General features: G+C 50.8%; 1 protein-coding gene across 1 annotated transcript; it reads left to right on the top strand.

Annotated features, from left to right (window-relative positions):
• The first annotated feature begins 702 nt into the window (after window positions 1-702).
• LOC306982583 (uncharacterized protein) lies at window positions 703-17,207 on the top strand. The gene is made up of 18 exons (XM_079583048.1): window positions 703-815; window positions 3,654-3,845; window positions 11,015-11,083; window positions 11,260-11,389; window positions 12,300-12,440; window positions 12,510-12,553; window positions 12,621-12,673; window positions 13,834-13,870; window positions 14,225-14,281; window positions 14,427-14,498; window positions 14,625-14,915; window positions 15,200-15,418; window positions 15,476-15,581; window positions 15,659-15,738; window positions 15,809-15,838; window positions 16,037-16,195; window positions 16,369-16,491; window positions 17,064-17,207. Exons 1-18 carry the CDS (start codon window positions 740-742, stop codon window positions 17,177-17,179), a joined length of 1,995 nt encoding a protein of 664 aa, XP_079439174.1. The 5' UTR covers window positions 703-739; the 3' UTR covers window positions 17,180-17,207.
• Window positions 17,208-17,257: the final 50 nt, after the last annotated feature.

Raw genomic sequence — 17,257 nt, 5'->3', positions numbered from 1 at the left:
TGGAGCCACGGCAACGAGGGGGGGGAGTGAGGGGAGAGAGGAGGGAGAAAAAGGGGGGGTTGACTCCTTGTTCATGTGAATAAAATCCTGGAGGAAACAGTTTTAAAGTCGCCTCCATTAAACAAGTCTCCGCCTCCGTTTGCAGGATCAGAGGCGTCGTCATGGTGACTCCTGCAGTCGTAGTAAAACAGGAACCACGTGCACAGGTCATCACAGCTTTCAGATTGGGGTAAAGCCAGACTCGGGTTCACAGGTTAAGCTCTTGTTTTCGCTGTAACGACTCGTTCTCGGGAAAGTGTAAAATCTTCCCAGACTCGACGCTGTGAACGCACGTTGTGTTTGCTGCCCGCGCTGTGATTGGCTCAGAGCTGCCAGTGGGCGTGTCCCGTGTCCCGTGTGTGAGTATTTGACTGTGGACTCGTGTGGTTTGTGTCAGATCAGCTCTGGATCCTGGACTCTGGACTCTGGACTCTGGATCCTGGACTCGACTCTGGACTCTGGACTCTGGACTCTGGACTCTGGACTCTGGATCCTGGACTCTGGACTCGACTCTGGACTCTGGACTCTGGACTCGACTCTGGATCCTGGACTCTGGACTCGGCTCTTTCACACTTTCCCCTCAGACTCGTTTAGAGCTCGTTCTTTCCTGCATCATCATCATCATCATTGTTGTTATTATAGTTTTTTGGCGTGAGTCAGACTCCCCTCTCTCTGATTGGACGGTCCGGGAGTCATCGCCATGACGACGGCGGCGGCGTTGGTTCTGATGTTCCTGACGGGATGTTTGGTCTCGGAGGCTCAGCTCGTCCACAGAGGTCAGAAAAACACCATTTTCATCTGCTTTGATTGTGATTATTGTTGTTGGATCAGGAGCTCCTGAAGGTTTGTGAAGGTCAGGGATTGTTTTAGGTCCTGAACTTTCCCTGATGGAGTTTTTTCTGCAGCTTCTCGTCTTAAATGTTCATGAGAAGATTTAACCTGACTTTAAATCTGTTTTTCTGCTTCATCATAAAGACCAAACATTCTGAGCTTCCTTTGACTCAGTGAACGTCTTTCCTGTGTTTGAAGAGCCGTGTTCATGGCGTGTTCATGGCGTGTTCATGGCGTGTTCATGGCGTGTTCATGGCGTGTTCGTGGCGTGTTCATGGCGTGTTCATGTTTCTGCAGAGCCAGTGTTAATGTCGTCGACTAAAATATTTAGTCTTAATTTTAGTCAGTGATATTTTTGTGACTAAAATTGGACTAAAACTAAAGTAAAAGTTTCTCATGAGACTAAAACTGTGACTAAAATGTCCAGATATTTGAGTCGACTAAAATCAGACTAAATAAAAAGTAAAAGGAGAGACTAAAATCATCCAAACTTGTATTGAGCGTCTGAAAGAGCCTCAGATCATGTTTAAAGGATCAGCTCTGAGCTTTGTTCATGTGGAGCAGAAACATGAAGCAGAGGAACAACATTAAACATGATTAGAATCAAGATTATCAATGCAAAGTCCACTCAATTAGTCTGACATTTAGTCGACTCAAACTAGACTAAAATTGAAACGTTTTTTTTTTGACTAAATCTCGACTCAAATTAATTTACATTTTAGTCAAAAGACTAAAACTAAAATAAAATATGTTGTCAAAATTAACACTGCTGCAGAGGCGTGTCCATGGCGTGTTCATGGCGTGTTCATGGCGTGTTCATGGCGTGTTCATGTTTCTGCAGAGCCGTGTTCATGGCGTGTTCATGGCGTGTTTGTGCTCCTGTGTTCCCGTGTGGAGCCTGTCAGGTCAAACCCAGGGCTCCTCAGACACAGAGCCCACAGTAAACATTTACTCTGGTTTTAAACATGTCCCGACCCAGATCTGCTGCTCACGAAGACAAACCTGTGTGTGTGTGTGTGTGTGTGTGTGTGTGTGTGTGTGTGTGTGTGTGTGTGTGTGTGTGTGTGTGTGTGTGTGTGTGTGCGTCTGTGTGTGTGTGTGCGTCTGTGTGTGTGTGTGTGTGTGTGTGTGTGTGTGTGTGTGTGTGTGTGTGTGTGAACAGCAGCAGTACTTTGGCTTCTTTATTCTCATGTTCCTCTCCTTTTCTTCACAAACGTGTTCCTCCCACAGGTCTCACAGGTCAGATGAACTGAAGCTCAGATGTTTTTCCTCCTCTAAAAGTTTCTGACGACGTCTTGTTCCTTTAGTCTCTTCATAAAAACACTTAAAGAGGGGGTGTTCTGCTTTAAAGAGGGGGTGTTCTGCTTTAAAGAGGGGGTGTTCTGCTTCAAAGAGGGGGTGTTCTGCTTTAAAGAGGGGGTGTTCTGCTTTAAAGAGGGCGTGTTCTGCTTTAAAGAGGGGGTGTTCTGCTTTAAAGAGGGGGTGTTCTGCTTTAAAGAGGGGGTGTTCTGCTTTAAAGAGGGCGTGTTCTGCTTTAAAGAGGGGGTGTTCTGCTTTTGTCAGCCCCATAGCACCAGTCTATATCTCACTACAATGATGACAAACCTTCTGTTGGTCTGTAAATGCAGTAAATTAGAATAACTGCCTTGTATAAAATGTCTCTCTCAAAATGGCTGTAGTGAATGTCTTGAAATAGGCCTCTGTCTCTTTAAGAACCTCTGAGCCTTTAGACACGCCCCCTCCACACGCTGTCTGTGGCATCAGTGGGGAGGGGGTTCTGCTGAGGAGCAGTGGTTGGTTACTCGGCTGGTGACCAAAGCTCGGAGGCGTCTCCAGGAGGTGGGGGCGTTCCTAGGAGGACTCAGGCAAACCTATCCCTAAAATGGCCGCCATCAGAGTTTTTACAGATGACTCAGAAATACGTGAATGTGCCAAGGCAACACTTCAGCCATGTTTTTAATGAGGGAGTGACAGAATAACAGGATGGAAAGCTGGAAAAAGTCGATTTTGCATAATACCCCCCCTTTAAGCTTTTAGATTTCTCTCCAAAGTGTCTGATGTTTGTGAATGAAAAAGCCTCAGTGTCAGTCAGGTCTTGTTGCTGCTGCTGGAGTCACGAGTTTGGTTCTCAGGTTTCAGTTACATAAGTCCAAGTCTGTGGAAGAACTTCATGACATCATCGTTACTGCAGTTATTACTGTAAAAACTGCAGTAACGATGTTCCCAGAGGCTCCGCCAGGAAACTGGATCCAAGAACAAAGAAGAGCTTCAGCTTCACAGCTTTAAACTTCAGCTGCAGCTTCTTCAGTCTGACTCTGCACTGAGCTGCTGTGAGGCTGTTTGTAATGTATTATCTCATGTGTTCCAGCAGGGGGCGCTCCTGTGAGGCTGTTTGTAATGTATTATCTCATGTACCTGCAGGGGGCGCTCCTGTGAGGCTGTTTTTAATGTATTATCTCATGTGTACCTGCAGGGGGCGCTCCTGTGAGGCTGTTTGTAATGTATTATCTCATGTGTACCTGCAGGGGGCGCTCCTGTGAGGCTGTTTGTAATGTATTATCTCATGTACCTGCAGGGGGCGCTCCTGTGAAGCTGTTTGTAATGTATTATCTCATGTGTACCTGCAGGGGGCGCTCCTGTGAGGCTGTTTGTAATGTATTATCTCATGTGTACCTGCAGGGGGCGCTCCTGTGAAGCTGTTTGTAATGTATTATCTCATGTGTACCTGCAGGGGGCGCTCCTGTGAGGCTGTTTATAATGTATTATCTCATGTGTACCTGCAGGGGGCGCTCCTGTGAAGCTGCGAGTGCGTGTGAACGTCTCCTCTGACACCATCGTGCTGCAGTTCCTGCGCGGTCCTGCAGGGGGCGCTCCAGTGCGTCTCGAGGGCCACATCGTCGGCTACGGCAGCGGCTCCAGCGCCCCACAGTTCATCCAGCTGCCAGCAGGGGGCCACAGCTTCATCACCGAGATCGGTACGAACGGGACGGGTTACTTTAACATAAACACTGGAGGAGCAGGCGTCTGGACCGGGTTACTTTAACATAAAGGAGGAGCAGGCGTCTGGACCGGGTTACTTTAACATAAAGGAGGAGCAGGCGTCTGGACCGGGTTACTTTAACATAAACACTGGAGGAGCAGGCGTCTGGACCGGGTTACTTTAACATAAACACTGGAGGAGCAGGCGTCTGGACCGGGTTACTTTAACATAAAGGAGGAGCAGGCGTCTGGACCGGGTTACTTTAACATAAAGGAGGAGCAGGCGTCTGGACCGGGTTACTTTAACATAAACACTGGAGGAGCAGGCGTCTGGACCGGGTTACTTTAACATAAACACTGGAGGAGCAGGCGTCTGGACCGGGTTACTTTAACATAAAGGAGGAGCAGGCGTCCGGACCGGGTTACTTTAATATAAAGGAGGAGCAGGCGTCCGGACCGGGTTACTTTAATATAAAGGAGGAGCAGGCGTCCGGACCGGGTTACTTTAACATAAACACTGGAGGAGCAGGCGTCTGGACCGGGTTACTTTAACATAAACACTGGAGGAGCAGGCGTCCGGACCGGGTTACTTTAACATAAACACTGGAGGAGCAGGCGTCCGGACCGGGTTACTTTAACATAAAGGAGGAGCAGGCGTCTGGACCGGGTTACTTTAACATAAAGGAGGAGCAGGCGTCTGGACCGGGTTACTTTAATATAAAGGAGGAGCAGGCGTCCGGACCGGGTTACTTTAACATAAACACTGGAGGAGCAGGCGTCCGGACCGGGTTACTTTAACATAAACACTGGAGGAGCAGGCGTCCGGACCGGGTTACTTTAACATAAAGGAGGAGCAGGCGTCTGGACCGGGTTACTTTAATATAAAGGAGGAGCAGGCGTCCGGACCGGGTTACTTTAACATAAACACTGGAGGAGCAGGCGTCTGGACCGGGTTACTTTAACATAAACACTGGAGGAGCAGGCGTCCGGACCGGGTTACTTTAACATAAACACTGGAGGAGCAGGCGTCCGGACCGGGTTACTTTAACATAAAGGAGGAGCAGGCGTCTGGACCGGGTTACTTTAACATAAAGGAGGAGCAGGCGTCTGGACCGGGTTACTTTAATATAAAGGAGGAGCAGGCGTCCGGACCGGGTTACTTTAACATAAACACTGGAGGAGCAGGCGTCTGGACCGGGTTACTTTAACATAAAGGAGGAGCAGGCGTCCGGACCGGGTTACTTTAACATAAACACTGGAGGAGCAGGCGTCCGGACCGGGTTACTTTAACATAAAGGAGGAGCAGGCGTCTGGACCGGGTTACTTTAATATAAAGGAGGAGCAGGCGTCCGGACCGGGTTACTTTAACATAAACACTGGAGGAGCAGGCGTCTGGACCGGGTTACTTTAACATAAACACTGGAGGAGCAGGCGTCCGGACCGGGTTACTTTAACATAAAGGAGGAGCAGGCGTCCGGACCGGGTTACTTTAACATAAACACTGGAGGAGCAGGCGTCCGGACCGGGTTACTTTAACATAAACACAGGAGGAGCAGGCGTCTGGACCGGGTTACTTTAACATAAACACTGGAGGCGTCCGGACCGGGTTACTTTAACATAAACACTGGAGGAGCAGGCGTCTGGACCGGGTTACTTTAACATAAACACTGGAGGAGCAGGCGTCTGGACCGGGTTACTTTAACATAAACACTGGAGGAGCAGGCGTCTGGACCGGGTTACTTTAACATAAAGGAGGAGCAGGCGTCTGGACCGGGTTACTTTAACATGAACACTGGAGGAGCAGGCGTCTGGACCGGGTTACTTTAACATAAAGGAGGAGCAGGCGTCCGGACCGGGTTACTTTAACATAAAGGAGGAGCAGGCGTCTGGACCGGGTTACTTTAACATAAAGGAGGAGCAGGCGTCTGGACCGGGTTACTTTAACATGAACACTGGAGGAGCAGGCGTCTGGACCGGGTTACTTTAACATAAAGGAGGAGCAGGCGTCTGGACCGGGTTACTTTAACATAAACACTGGAGGAGCAGGCGTCCGGACCGGGTTACTTTAACATAAAGGAGGAGCAGGCGTCTGGACCGGGTTACTTTAACATGAACACTGGAGGCGCAGGCGTCTGGACCGGGTTACTTTAACATAAAGGAGGAGCAGGCGTCCGGACCGGGTTACTTTAACATAAAGGAGGAGCAGGCGTCTGGACCGGGTTACTTTAACATAAAGGAGGAGCAGGCGTCTGGACCGGGTTACTTTAACATAAACACTGGAGGAGCAGGCGTCTGGACCGGGTTACTTTAACATAAAGGAGGAGGAGGCGTCTGGACCGGGTTACTTTAACATAAACACTGGAGGAGCAGGCGTCTGGACCGGGTTACTTTAACATAAACACTGGAGGAGCAGGCGTCTGGACCGGGTCACTTTAACATAAAGGAGGAGCAGGCGTCTGGACCGGGTTACTTTAACATAAAGGAGGAGCAGGCGTCTGGACCGGGTTACTTTAACATAAACACTGGAGGAGCAGGCGTCTGGACCGGGTTACTTTAACATAAAGGAGGAGGAGGCGTCTGGACCGGGTTACTTTAACATAAACACAGGAGGAGCAGGCGTCTGGACCGAGTTACTTTAACATAAAGGAGGAGCAGGCGTCTGGACCGGGTTACTTTAACATAAAGGAGGAGCAGGCGTCTGGACCGGGTTACTTTAACATAAACACTGGAGGAGCAGGCGTCTGGACCGGGTTACTTTAACATAAACACTGGAGGAGCAGGCGTCTGGACCGGGTTACTTTAACATAAAGGAGGAGCAGGCGTCTGGACCGGGTTACTTTAACATAAAGGAGGAGCAGGCGTCTGGACCGGGTTACTTTAACATAAACACTGGAGGAGCAGGCGTCTGGACCGGGTTACTTTAACATAAAGGAGGAGCATGCGTCTGGACCGGGTTACTTTAACATAAAGGAGGAGGAGGCGTCTGGACCGGGTTACTTTAACATAAACACAGGAGGAGCAGGCGTCTGGACCGGGTTACTTTAACATAAACACTGGAGGAGCAGGCGTCCGGACCGGGTTACTTTAACATAAAGGAGGAGCAGGCGTCTGGACCGGGTTACTTTAACATAAAGGAGGAGCAGGCGTCTGGACCGGGTTACTTTAACATAAACACTGGAGGAGCAGGCGTCTGGACCGGGTTACTTTAACATAAAGGAGGAGCAGGCGTCTGGACCGGGTTACTTTAACATAAACACTGGAGGAGCAGGCGTCTGGACCGGGTTACTTTAACATAAACACTGGAGGAGCAGGCGTCTGGACCGAGTTACTTTAACATAAAGGAGGAGCAGGCGTCCGGACCGGGTTACTTTAACATAAAGGAGGAGCAGGCGTCTGGACCGGGTTACTTTAACATAAAGGAGGAGCAGGCGTCTGGACCGGGTTACTTTAACATAAAGGAGGAGGAGGCGTCTGGACCGAGTTACTTTAACATAAAGGAGGAGGAGGCGTCTGGACCGGGTTACTTTAACATAAAGGAGGAGCAGGCGTCTGGACCGGGTTACTTTAACATAAAGGAGGAGCAGGCGTCTGGACCGGGTTACTTTAACATAAACACTGGAGGAGCAGGCGTCTGGACCGGGTTACTTTAACATAAACACTGGAGGAGCAGGCGTCTGGACCGGGTTACTTTAACATAAACACTGGAGGCGTCTGGACCGGGTTACTTTAACATAAAGGAGGAGCAGGCGTCTGGACCGGGTTACTTTAACATAAAGGAGGAGCAGGCGTCTGGACCGGGTTACTTTAACATAAAGGAGGAGGAGGCGTCTGGACCGGGTTACTTTAACATAAACACAGGAGGAGCAGGCGTCCGGACCGGGTTACTTTAACATGAACACTGGAGGTGCAGGCGTCTGGACCGGGTTACTTTAACATAAAGGAGGAGCAGGCGTCTGGACCGGGTTACTTTAACATAAAGGAGGAGCAGGCGTCTGGACCGGGTTACTTTAACATAAACACTGGAGGCGTCTGGACCGGGTTACTTTAACATAAACACAGGAGGAGCAGGCGTCTGGACCGGGTTACTTTAACATAAACACTGGAGGAGCAGGCGTCTGGACCGGGTTACTTTAACATAAAGGAGGAGCAGGCGTCTGGACCGGGTTACTTTAACATAAACACTGGAGGCGTCTGGACCGGGTTACTTTAACATAAACACTGGAGGAGCAGGCGTCTGGACCGGGTTACTTTAACATAAACACTGGAGGAGCAGGCGTCTGGACCGGGTTACTTTAACATAAAGGAGGAGCAGGCGTCTGGACCGGGTTACTTTAACATAAAGGAGGAGCAGGCGTCTGGACCGGGTTACTTTAACATAAACACTGGAGGAGCAGGCGTCTGGACCGGGTTACTTTAACATAAAGGAGGAGCAGGCGTCTGGACCGGGTTACTTTAACATAAAGGAGGAGCAGGCGTTTGGACCGGGTTACTTTAACATAAACACAGGAGGAGCAGGCGTCTGGACCGGGTTACTTTAACATAAACACAGGAGGAGCAGGCGTCTAGACCGGGTTACTTTAACATAAACACTGGAGGAGCAGGCGTCCGGACCGGGTTACTTTAACATAAAGGAGGAGCAGGCGTCTGGACCGGGTTACTTTAACATAAACACTGGAGGAGCAGGCGTCCGGACCGGGTTACTTTAACATAAACACAGGAGGAGCAGGCGTCTGGACCGGGTTACTTTAACATAAACACTGGAGGAGCAGGCGTCTGGACCGGGTTACTTTAACATAAACACAGGAGGAGCAGGCGTCTAGACCGGGTTACTTTAACATAAACACTGGAGGAGCAGGCGTCTGGACCGGGTTACTTTAACATAAAGGAGGAGCAGGCGTCTGGACCGGGTTACTTTAACATAAAGGAGGAGCAGGCGTCCGGACCGGGTTACTTTAACATAAACACTGGAGGAGCAGGCGTCTGGACCGGGTTACTTTAACATAAACACTGGAGGAGCAGGCGTCCGGACCGGGTTACTTTAACATAAACACTGGAGGAGCAGGCGTCTGGACCGGGTTACTTTAACATAAAGGAGGAGCAGGCGTCTGGACCGGGTTACTTTAACATAAAGGAGGAGCAGGCGTCTGGACCGGGTTACTTTAACATAAAGGAGGAGCAGGCGTCCGGACCGGGTTACTTTAACATAAACACTGGAGGAGCAGGCGTCCGGACCGGGTTACTTTAACATGAACACTGGAGGAGCAGGCGTCTGGACCGGGTTACTTTAACATAAACACTGGAGGCGTCTGGACCGGGTTACTTTAACATAAACACTGGAGGAGCAGGCGTCTGGACCGGGTTACTTTAACATAAACACAGGAGGAGCAGGCGTCTGGACCGGGTTACTTTAACATAAACACAGGAGGAGCAGGCGTCTGGACCGGGTTACTTTAACATAAACACAGGAGGAGCAGGCGTCTGGACCGGGTTACTTTAACATAAACACAGGAGGAGCAGGCGTCTGGACCGGGTTACTTTAACATAAAGGAGGAGCAGGCGTCCGGACCGGGTTACTTTAACATAAAGGAGGAGCAGGCGTCTGGACCGGGTTACTTTAACATAAACACAGGAGGAGCAGGCGTCTGGACCGGGTTACTTTAACATAAAGGAGGAGCAGGCGTCCGGACCGGGTTACTTTAACATAAAGGAGGAGCAGGCGTCTGGACCGGGTTACTTTAACATAAACACAGGAGGAGCAGGCGTCTGGACCGGGTTACTTTAACATAAACACAGGAGGAGCAGGCGTCTGGACCGGGTTACTTTAACATAAAGGAGGAGCAGGCGTCTGGACCGGGTTACTTTAACATAAACACTGGAGGCGTCCGGACCGGGTTACTTTAACATAAACACTGGAGGAACAGGCGTCTGGACCGGGTTACTTTAACATGAACACTGGAGGAGCAGGCGTCTGGACCGGGTTACTTTAACATAAACACTGGAGGAGCAGGCGTCTGGACCGGGTTACTTTAACATAAAGGAGGAGCAGGCGTCTGGACCGGGTTACTTTAACATAAAGGAGGAGCAGGCGTCTGGACCGGGTTACTTTAACATAAAGGAGGAGCAGGCGTCTGGACCGGGTTACTTTAACATAAAGGAGGAGCAGGCGTCCGGACCGGGTTACTTTAACATAAAGGAGGAGCAGGCGTCTGGACCGGGTTACTTTAACATAAAGGAGGAGGAGGCGTCTGGACCGAGTTACTTTAACATAAAGGAGGAGGAGGCGTCTGGACCGGGTTACTTTAACATAAAGGAGGAGCAGGCGTCTGGACCGGGTTACTTTAACATAAAGGAGGAGCAGGCGTCTGGACCGGGTTACTTTAACATAAAGGAGGAGCAGGCGTCTGGACCGGGTTACTTTAACATAAACACTGGAGGAGCAGGCGTCTGGACCGGGTTACTTTAACATAAAGGAGGAGGAGGCGTCTGGACCGGGTTACTTTAACATAAAGGAGGAGGAGGCGTCTGGACCGGGTTACTTTAACATAAAGGAGGAGCAGGCGTCCGGACCGGGTTACTTTAACATAAAGGAGGAGCAGGCGTCTGGACCGGGTTACTTTAACATAAACACTGGAGGCGTCTGGACCGGGTTACTTTAACATAAACACTGGAGGAGCAGGCGTCTGGACCGGGTTACTTTAACATAAACACAGGAGGAGCAGGCGTCTGGACCGGGTTACTTTAACATAAACACAGGAGGAGCAGGCGTCTGGACCGGGTTACTTTAACATAAACACAGGAGGAGCAGGCGTCCGGACCGGGTTACTTTAACATAAAGGAGGAGCAGGCGTCTGGACCGGGTTACTTTAACATAAAGGAGGAGCAGGCGTCTGGACCGGGTTACTTTAACATAAAGGAGGAGCAGGCGTCTGGACCTGGTTACTTTAACATAAAGGAGGAGCAGGCGTCCGGACCGGGTTACTTCAACATAAACACTGGAGGCGTCTGGACCGGGTTACTTTAACATGAACACTGGAGGAGCAGGCGTCTGGACCGGGTTACTTTAACATAAAGGAGGAGCAGGCGTCTGGACCGGGTTACTTTAACATAAAGGAGGAGCAGGCGTCTGGACCGGGTTGCTTTATCATAAACATGTCTGTGCTTTCAGAGGCGGAGCCTAAATACCTGCTGTCAGTTCAACCTGTTCCAGAGACAGAGCTGCACCCGCACTGCACTGGTAAATACTAATACTATTACTAATACTATTACTATTACTAATACTATTACTATTACTCCTGTTGCTGCTAAATGATGAAGAGTAAACCTGTAAATGTTTACTAAACGCAGGCGTCTGGGCTGATGTGTTCCAGTCGTAGTATCTTCATCTTTAAGCTCCTCCCCCTCCTCCTCCAGGTAAAGTGGACCTGGACTCCGCCCTGAAGCTGGTGGTTCGTCCCGTCAGCCCCACAGCGGCGCTGCTGTCCTGGGCCCCTCACCCCCACACCCCCCTGGGGGACATCCTGGGACACTGCCTGCAGGACGGGTACGAGAGGATCAGAGCGCTCTCTTCTTCTTCTGGTGTCTCTGAGTGTCTAAGCTCCGCCTCTGTCTGTATAAGCTCCGCCTCTGTCTGTCTAAGCTCCGCCTCTGTCTGCAGTGTCTAAGCTCCGCCTCTGTCTGCAGTGTCTAAGCTCCGCCTCTGTCTGTCTAAGCTCCGCCTCGGTCGGTCTAAGCTCCGCCTCTGTCTGTCTAAGCTCCGCCTCTGTCTAAGCTCAGCCTCTGTCTGTCTAAGCTCCGCCTCTGTCTAAGCTCAGCCTCTGTCTGTCTAAGCTCCGCGTCGGTCGGTCTAAGCTCCGCCTCTGTCTGTCTAAGCTCCGCCTCTGTCTAAGCTCCGCCTCTGTCTGTCTAAGCTCCGCCTCTGTCTAAGCTCCGCCTCTGTCTAAGCTCAGCCTCTGTCTGTCTAAGCTCCGCGTCGGTCGGTCTAAGCTCCGCCTCTGTCTGTCTAAGCTCCGCCTCTGTCTAAGCTCCGCCTCTGTCTGTCTAAGCTCCGCCTCTGTCTAAGCTCCGCCTCTGTCTAAGCTCAGCCTCTGTCTGTCTAAGCTCCGCCTCGGTCGGTCTAAGCTCCGCCTCTGTCTGTCTAAGCTCCGCCTCTGTCTAAGCTCCGCCTCTGTCTGTCTAAGCTCCGCCTCTGTCTAAGCTCCGGCTCTGTCTGTCTAAGCTCCGCCTCGGTCTGTCTAAGCTCCGCCTCTGTCCGTCTAAGCTCCGCCTCTGTCTAAGCTCAGCCTCTGTCTGTCTAAGCTCCGCCTCGGTCTGTCTAAGCTCCGCCTCTGTCCGTCTAAGCTCCGCCTCTGTCTAAGCTCCGCCTCTGTCCGTCTAAGCTCCGGCTCTGTCCGTCTAAGCTCCGCCTCTGTCTGTCTAAGCTCCGCCTCCGTCTAAGCTCCGCCTCTCTGCAGGTTCTACACGGTGCGCTGGCGGGAGCGCTCCAGCAGGTGGCAGTACGAGTGGTGTCCGACCAGCGACACGGTTTTGTCCGACCTGAGCCCGGACTCGGTTTACGAGTTCAGCGTCCGAGCCAATCGCCACGACAACCGGCAGTACGGCTTTAACACGTTATTAATATTATTAATGTTTATTATGCTAATGTTTACACCGTGTGCTTTCAGCGGAGACTGGAGCAAACCGGTTTATCACAGCACCAACATCAACTGTGAGTCAGAGTCAGAGAGGATCAACAAGAGGAACGAGACGAGATGTTTAACCTCTGTCTCTTTCAGATAAAGCTCCTCTGAAGACCTTCAAGCTGAGGAACCCTCTGGGACGAGCTCTGGTACGAACTCTTCATCCACACTTTACTGTAGATCATCTTCACCTCCTCACGCTCACCTGAACCCAGACCCTGTACGTGTTAAAGAGGGGGTGTTCTGCTTTAAAGAGGGGGTGTTCTGCTTTAAAGAGGGGGTGTTCTGCTTTAAAGAGGGGGTGTTCTGCTTTAAAGAGGGCGTGTTCTGCTTTAAAGAGGGCGTGTTCTGCTTTAAAGAGGGGGTGTTCTGCTTTAAAGAGGGCGTGTTCTGCTTTAAAGAGGGCGTGTTCTGCTTTAAAGAGGGGGTGTTCTGCTTTAAAGAGGGGGTGTTCTGCTTTAAAGAGGGGGTGTTCTGCTTTAAAGAGGGGGTGTTCTGCTTTAAAGAGGGGGTGTTCTGCTTTAAAGAGGGGGTGTTCTGCTTTAAAGAGGGCGTGTTCTGCTTTAAAGAGGGCGTGTTCTGCTTTAAAGAGGGGGTGTTCTGCTTTAAAGAGGGGGTGTTCTGCTTTAAAGAGGGCGTGTTCTGCTTTAAAGAGGGCGTGTTCTGCTTTAAAGAGGGGGTGTTCTGCTTTAAAGAGGGGGTGTTCTGCTTTAAAGAGGGGGTGTTCTGCTTTAAAGAGGGGGTGTTCTGCTTTAAAGAGGGGGTGTTCTGCTTTAAAGAGGGGGTGTTCTGCTTTTGTCAGTCCCACAGCACCAGCACCACTACAATGATGACAAACCTTCTGTTGGTCTGTAAATGCAGTAAATTAGAATAACTGCCTTGTATAAAATGTCTCTCTCAAAATGGCTGTAGTGAATGTCTTGAAATAGGCCTCTGTCTCTTTAAGAACCTCTGAGCCTTTAGACACGCCCCCTCCACACGCTGTCTGTGGCATCAGTGGGGAGGGGGTTCTGCTGAGGAGCAGTGGTTGGTTACTCGGCTGGTGACCAAAGCTCGGAGGCGTCTCCAGGAGGTGGGGGCGTTCCTAGGAGGACTCAGGCAAACCTATCCCTAAAATGGCCGCCATCAGAGTTTTTACAGATTACTCAGAAATACGTGAATGTGCCAAGGCAACACTTCAGCCATGTTTTTAATGAGGGAGTGACAGAATAACAGGATGGAAAGCTGGAAAAGTCCATTTTGCAGAATACCCCTCTTTAAGATTTGGGTAAAGCTGAACAGGTTAAACAGGTTATATGTGTCTCTGCAGAAGCCGATGGGCCGATCGCTGTTCCCGCCTCGTCCAGGTCAGTTTCCCTTCGCCTCATGTTGAACCTCATGTTAAACCTCATGTTAAACCTCGTGTTGAACCTCATGTTAAACCTCATGTTAAACCTCGTGTTGAACCTCATGTTGAACCTCGTGTTGAACCTCGTGTTGAACCTCATGTTGAACCTCGTGTTAAACCTCGTGTTGAACCTCATGTTGAACCTCATGTTGAACCTCGTGTTAAACCTCGTGTTGAACCTCATGTTGAACCTCGTGTTAAACCTCGTGTTGAACCTCATGTTGAACCTCGTGTTGAACCTCATGTTGAACCTCATGTTGAACCTCGTGTTAAACCTCGTGTTGAACCTCATGTTGAACCTCGTTTGTTCCAGCGCTGCACAACCGGACTCGACCTGACGTGTCTCTGCTGAACCTCAGGACGGCCCTGGGTAAGAGCTGCCTCTGTGCCCTCGGGCCTCACACTCATGTCTGGAGACGCTGATGTTTCGCTGGTGTCGAGGTCGTTGGAGGCGGAGCTTCAGGAACCGTGAGGTCAACGCGCTTTAGAACTGACTCGTGTGTGTTTCCCATCAGGCTCTGGGGCTCGTCCGTCCATCGCTCTGAACAAGAGGCAGAACCTGGTGCTGAAGCCGGACTCAGACATGGGTGAGCCTTTCAGAACCTCTGAGTCTCCTCCAGAGGAACCAGAACCTCCAGAACCTCCAGAACCTTCAGCAGATCCAACACAAGCAGCAGGAGAAGATCAAGTAAAGTTTCTTCTTTTTGTTTCAGACACAATTCAAAATCTGAAAGACGGTGATCGGCTCCGGCTTTTCAAACTCAAGCCCAAACCGACCAAACCTGCTACTTCTACTACTACTGCAAGTACTACTACTACTACTGCAACTACTACTACTGCCACTACTACAAGCACTACGACCACATCTGCCCCGCGGCGCTCCGGCCCCCGCGACCCTCTGACCTCCAGCCCCGCCCCCAGGCACCCGTCCTGGGAGGAGTCTGAGCTGTTCCAGGCTCTGCCCAACAACGACCTGGACGCCCAGGGCAAGAAGCGCTTCACCGGTAAAAACACCCACTGTGGATCTGCTTCAGCGGGGAATATTCATATTAATATTAATAATATTAGTAATAATAATATTAATATTGTTATTCCAGCTCCTCACGTGGTTTACCAGACGTTATAATATTAATACTAATAATATTAATAATATTAATAATAATTATAACAATAATAATAGTAATAATATTAATAATGATAGTAATAGTATTATTATTCCAGCTCCTCACGTGGTTTACCAGACGTTATAATATTAATAATAATAATGTTAATATTATTATTATTCCAGCTCCACACGTGGTTTACCAGACGGGCAAAGCCGTAGATGAACCCTGCTCCATCACGTCGTCTCTGAACTATTTTCCGCCCGACGACAGTGACGAGGAGCGCGGCCAATCACAGGCCTCGTCTCCCCCCGCGGCCCCGCCCTCTAACGTCACCGTGGTAACCGTGGAGGGCTGTCCGTCATTCGTCATTTTGGACTGGAGCAAAACCAACGACACCACAGGTAACGACAGACATGTGACCTCTGACCTTTATTCAGCTGAACCTGTCCTGTTCACAGAGTACGAGGTGATCTCCACGGCCAAGGGTCCCGACGGGGAGAAGGTCTCAGTGCTCACCACCAACCAGACTCACACGGCCGTGGAAAACCTGCGGCCCCAGTCCAGGTCAGGGTCCAAGCCCGGGGTGCATGAGGTCTACGGAGCCGGGTCAGAGCCTGGTCTGAACCGTGTTTGTGTTGCAGTTACGAGTTCAAAGTGAAGCCGAAGAACGAGGCGGGTTCTGGGCCGGAGTCTGAGCCCGTGGAGTTCAGCACAGAGTCAGGTCAGACACGCCTCACACGTGAAGGAAACCACAGAGACACGTGATCCTCATGTTTCTGTTTGTTTTACAGCGGATCCTCGGGTCAGTGAGAACCTCTCAGGTGAAGCTCCTCCTCACGCTCATGAAGCTCCTCACGTTCATCAAGCTCCTCACGCTCATGAAGCTCCTCACGCTCATGAAGCTCCTCACGCTCATGAAGCTCCTCACGCTCATGAAGCTCCTCACGCTCATGAAGCTCCTCACGTTCATGAAGCTCCTCGCTGTTTTTGTTCCTGACCTTTAGTTTGTTTTGATTCAGGCAAAGCCGCGATCTGGACGGAGTTCCCGTTCGCCGCAGACTCCTTCTCCGACTGCAGGGGGCGCCAGTTTGTGAAGAGGACGTGGTACAGGAAGTTCGTGGGCGTGCAGCTCTGCAACTCGCTGAGATACAAGATCTACCTCGGAGACTCGCTGCACGGTGAGACTTCAGCAGATAAAACATGTACAAGAGGAGAAACTACTGTCTGACAGATTCACAGTCTGGGAAACTGAGGGAAAAGTGAGGATGATCTGGGGGAGAAGATGAGAAGAACTGAGGGAACATGTCACAGATGTGGAGATGTTCTGTGTTTAAAACCTTTGTGTTTCCAGGGAGGTTCTTCAACGTGGGGGACCAGTCCGGCTTCGGGGAGGACCACTGTCAGTTCGTCGACTCGTTCCTGGACGGACGGACGGGACGGCGGCTCCGCCCCGAGAGCCTGAGGGAGCGCTCAGGTACGTCAGATGCCCTCACGCTCTCCTTTACGCCTGGAGCCTGAGACACGTTTCCTCCTGAGGGAAACATCTGGACCTCAGCGTTACATAACCACTGTGAACGAGGAACAAACCTGTGAACTTTGTCCAGATTAAAGCTCCACAATAAGAGCCACATGGGGCTTTTATTTTGGAAAACGCTTCCAAACACGTGCGGCGCTGGAGTTCTCGGCTCACGAGACGGATAAACGTTTCTGATGATCTGAAGTCCAGAAGATCAAAGCCGGCCCTTCACAATAAAAGCCAGCTGGAGCCTGGCTTCAGGAACACGTCCAGATCTGCTCGGGTTAGAGCTGAGGGACACAGTTCACTCCAACACAAGTCTTTACGGCCAGTCTTCACCTGGACGGGGCTTTTCTGTGGAGGTTCTCCCTGTGTCTGTGTAGGGTTCCTCTGCGACCACTCAAAACATGTACAGTAGGTTCCCCTCTAGGGCCAGGACTCCCCTGAAAAAGAGATTCTTAAACTCGATATTGTATATTTGCTTATATCCCCCTGAGGTGCGACTGACCCCTCCCTCTCTCTCTCCCCAGGCTTCTACAGGGCCGTGCGACAGGAGCCCGTTCACTTCGGCTCCATCGGGGGGCGCTCTCACGTCAACTACGTGTCCTGGTACGAGTGCGGCGCGCCCATCCCGGGGAAGTGGTGATGGACGAGCGGAAACTGAAGGTCTTTTCAGGGAAGGAGCTGCTCTGAGGAGGAGGAGGAGCTGCTCTGAGGAGGAGGA

The sequence above is a fragment of the Gobius niger genome, assembly GCF_951799975.1.
Source record: "Gobius niger genome assembly, contig: SCAFFOLD_83, whole genome shotgun sequence".
In the NCBI taxonomy this organism is placed as follows: Eukaryota; Metazoa; Chordata; class Actinopteri; order Gobiiformes; family Gobiidae; genus Gobius; species Gobius niger.
The sequence above is the reverse complement of the archived record's forward strand: the minus strand, read 5'-3'. Positions and strand labels throughout refer to the sequence as shown.

Bases quoted from the DNA above. Each gene is read 5' to 3' on its own strand.
- LOC306982583 (XM_079583048.1), top strand. From the start codon at position 740: ATGACGACGGCGGCGGCGTTGGTTCTGATGTTCCTGACGGGATGTTTG. The intron at 12,441-12,509 runs GTACGGCTTTAA...GTGTGCTTTCAG, and splicing joins AATCGCCACGACAACCGGCA to CGGAGACTGGAGCAAACCGG. The intron at 14,282-14,426 runs GTAAGAGCTGCC...GTTTCCCATCAG, and splicing joins GAACCTCAGGACGGCCCTGG to GCTCTGGGGCTCGTCCGTCC.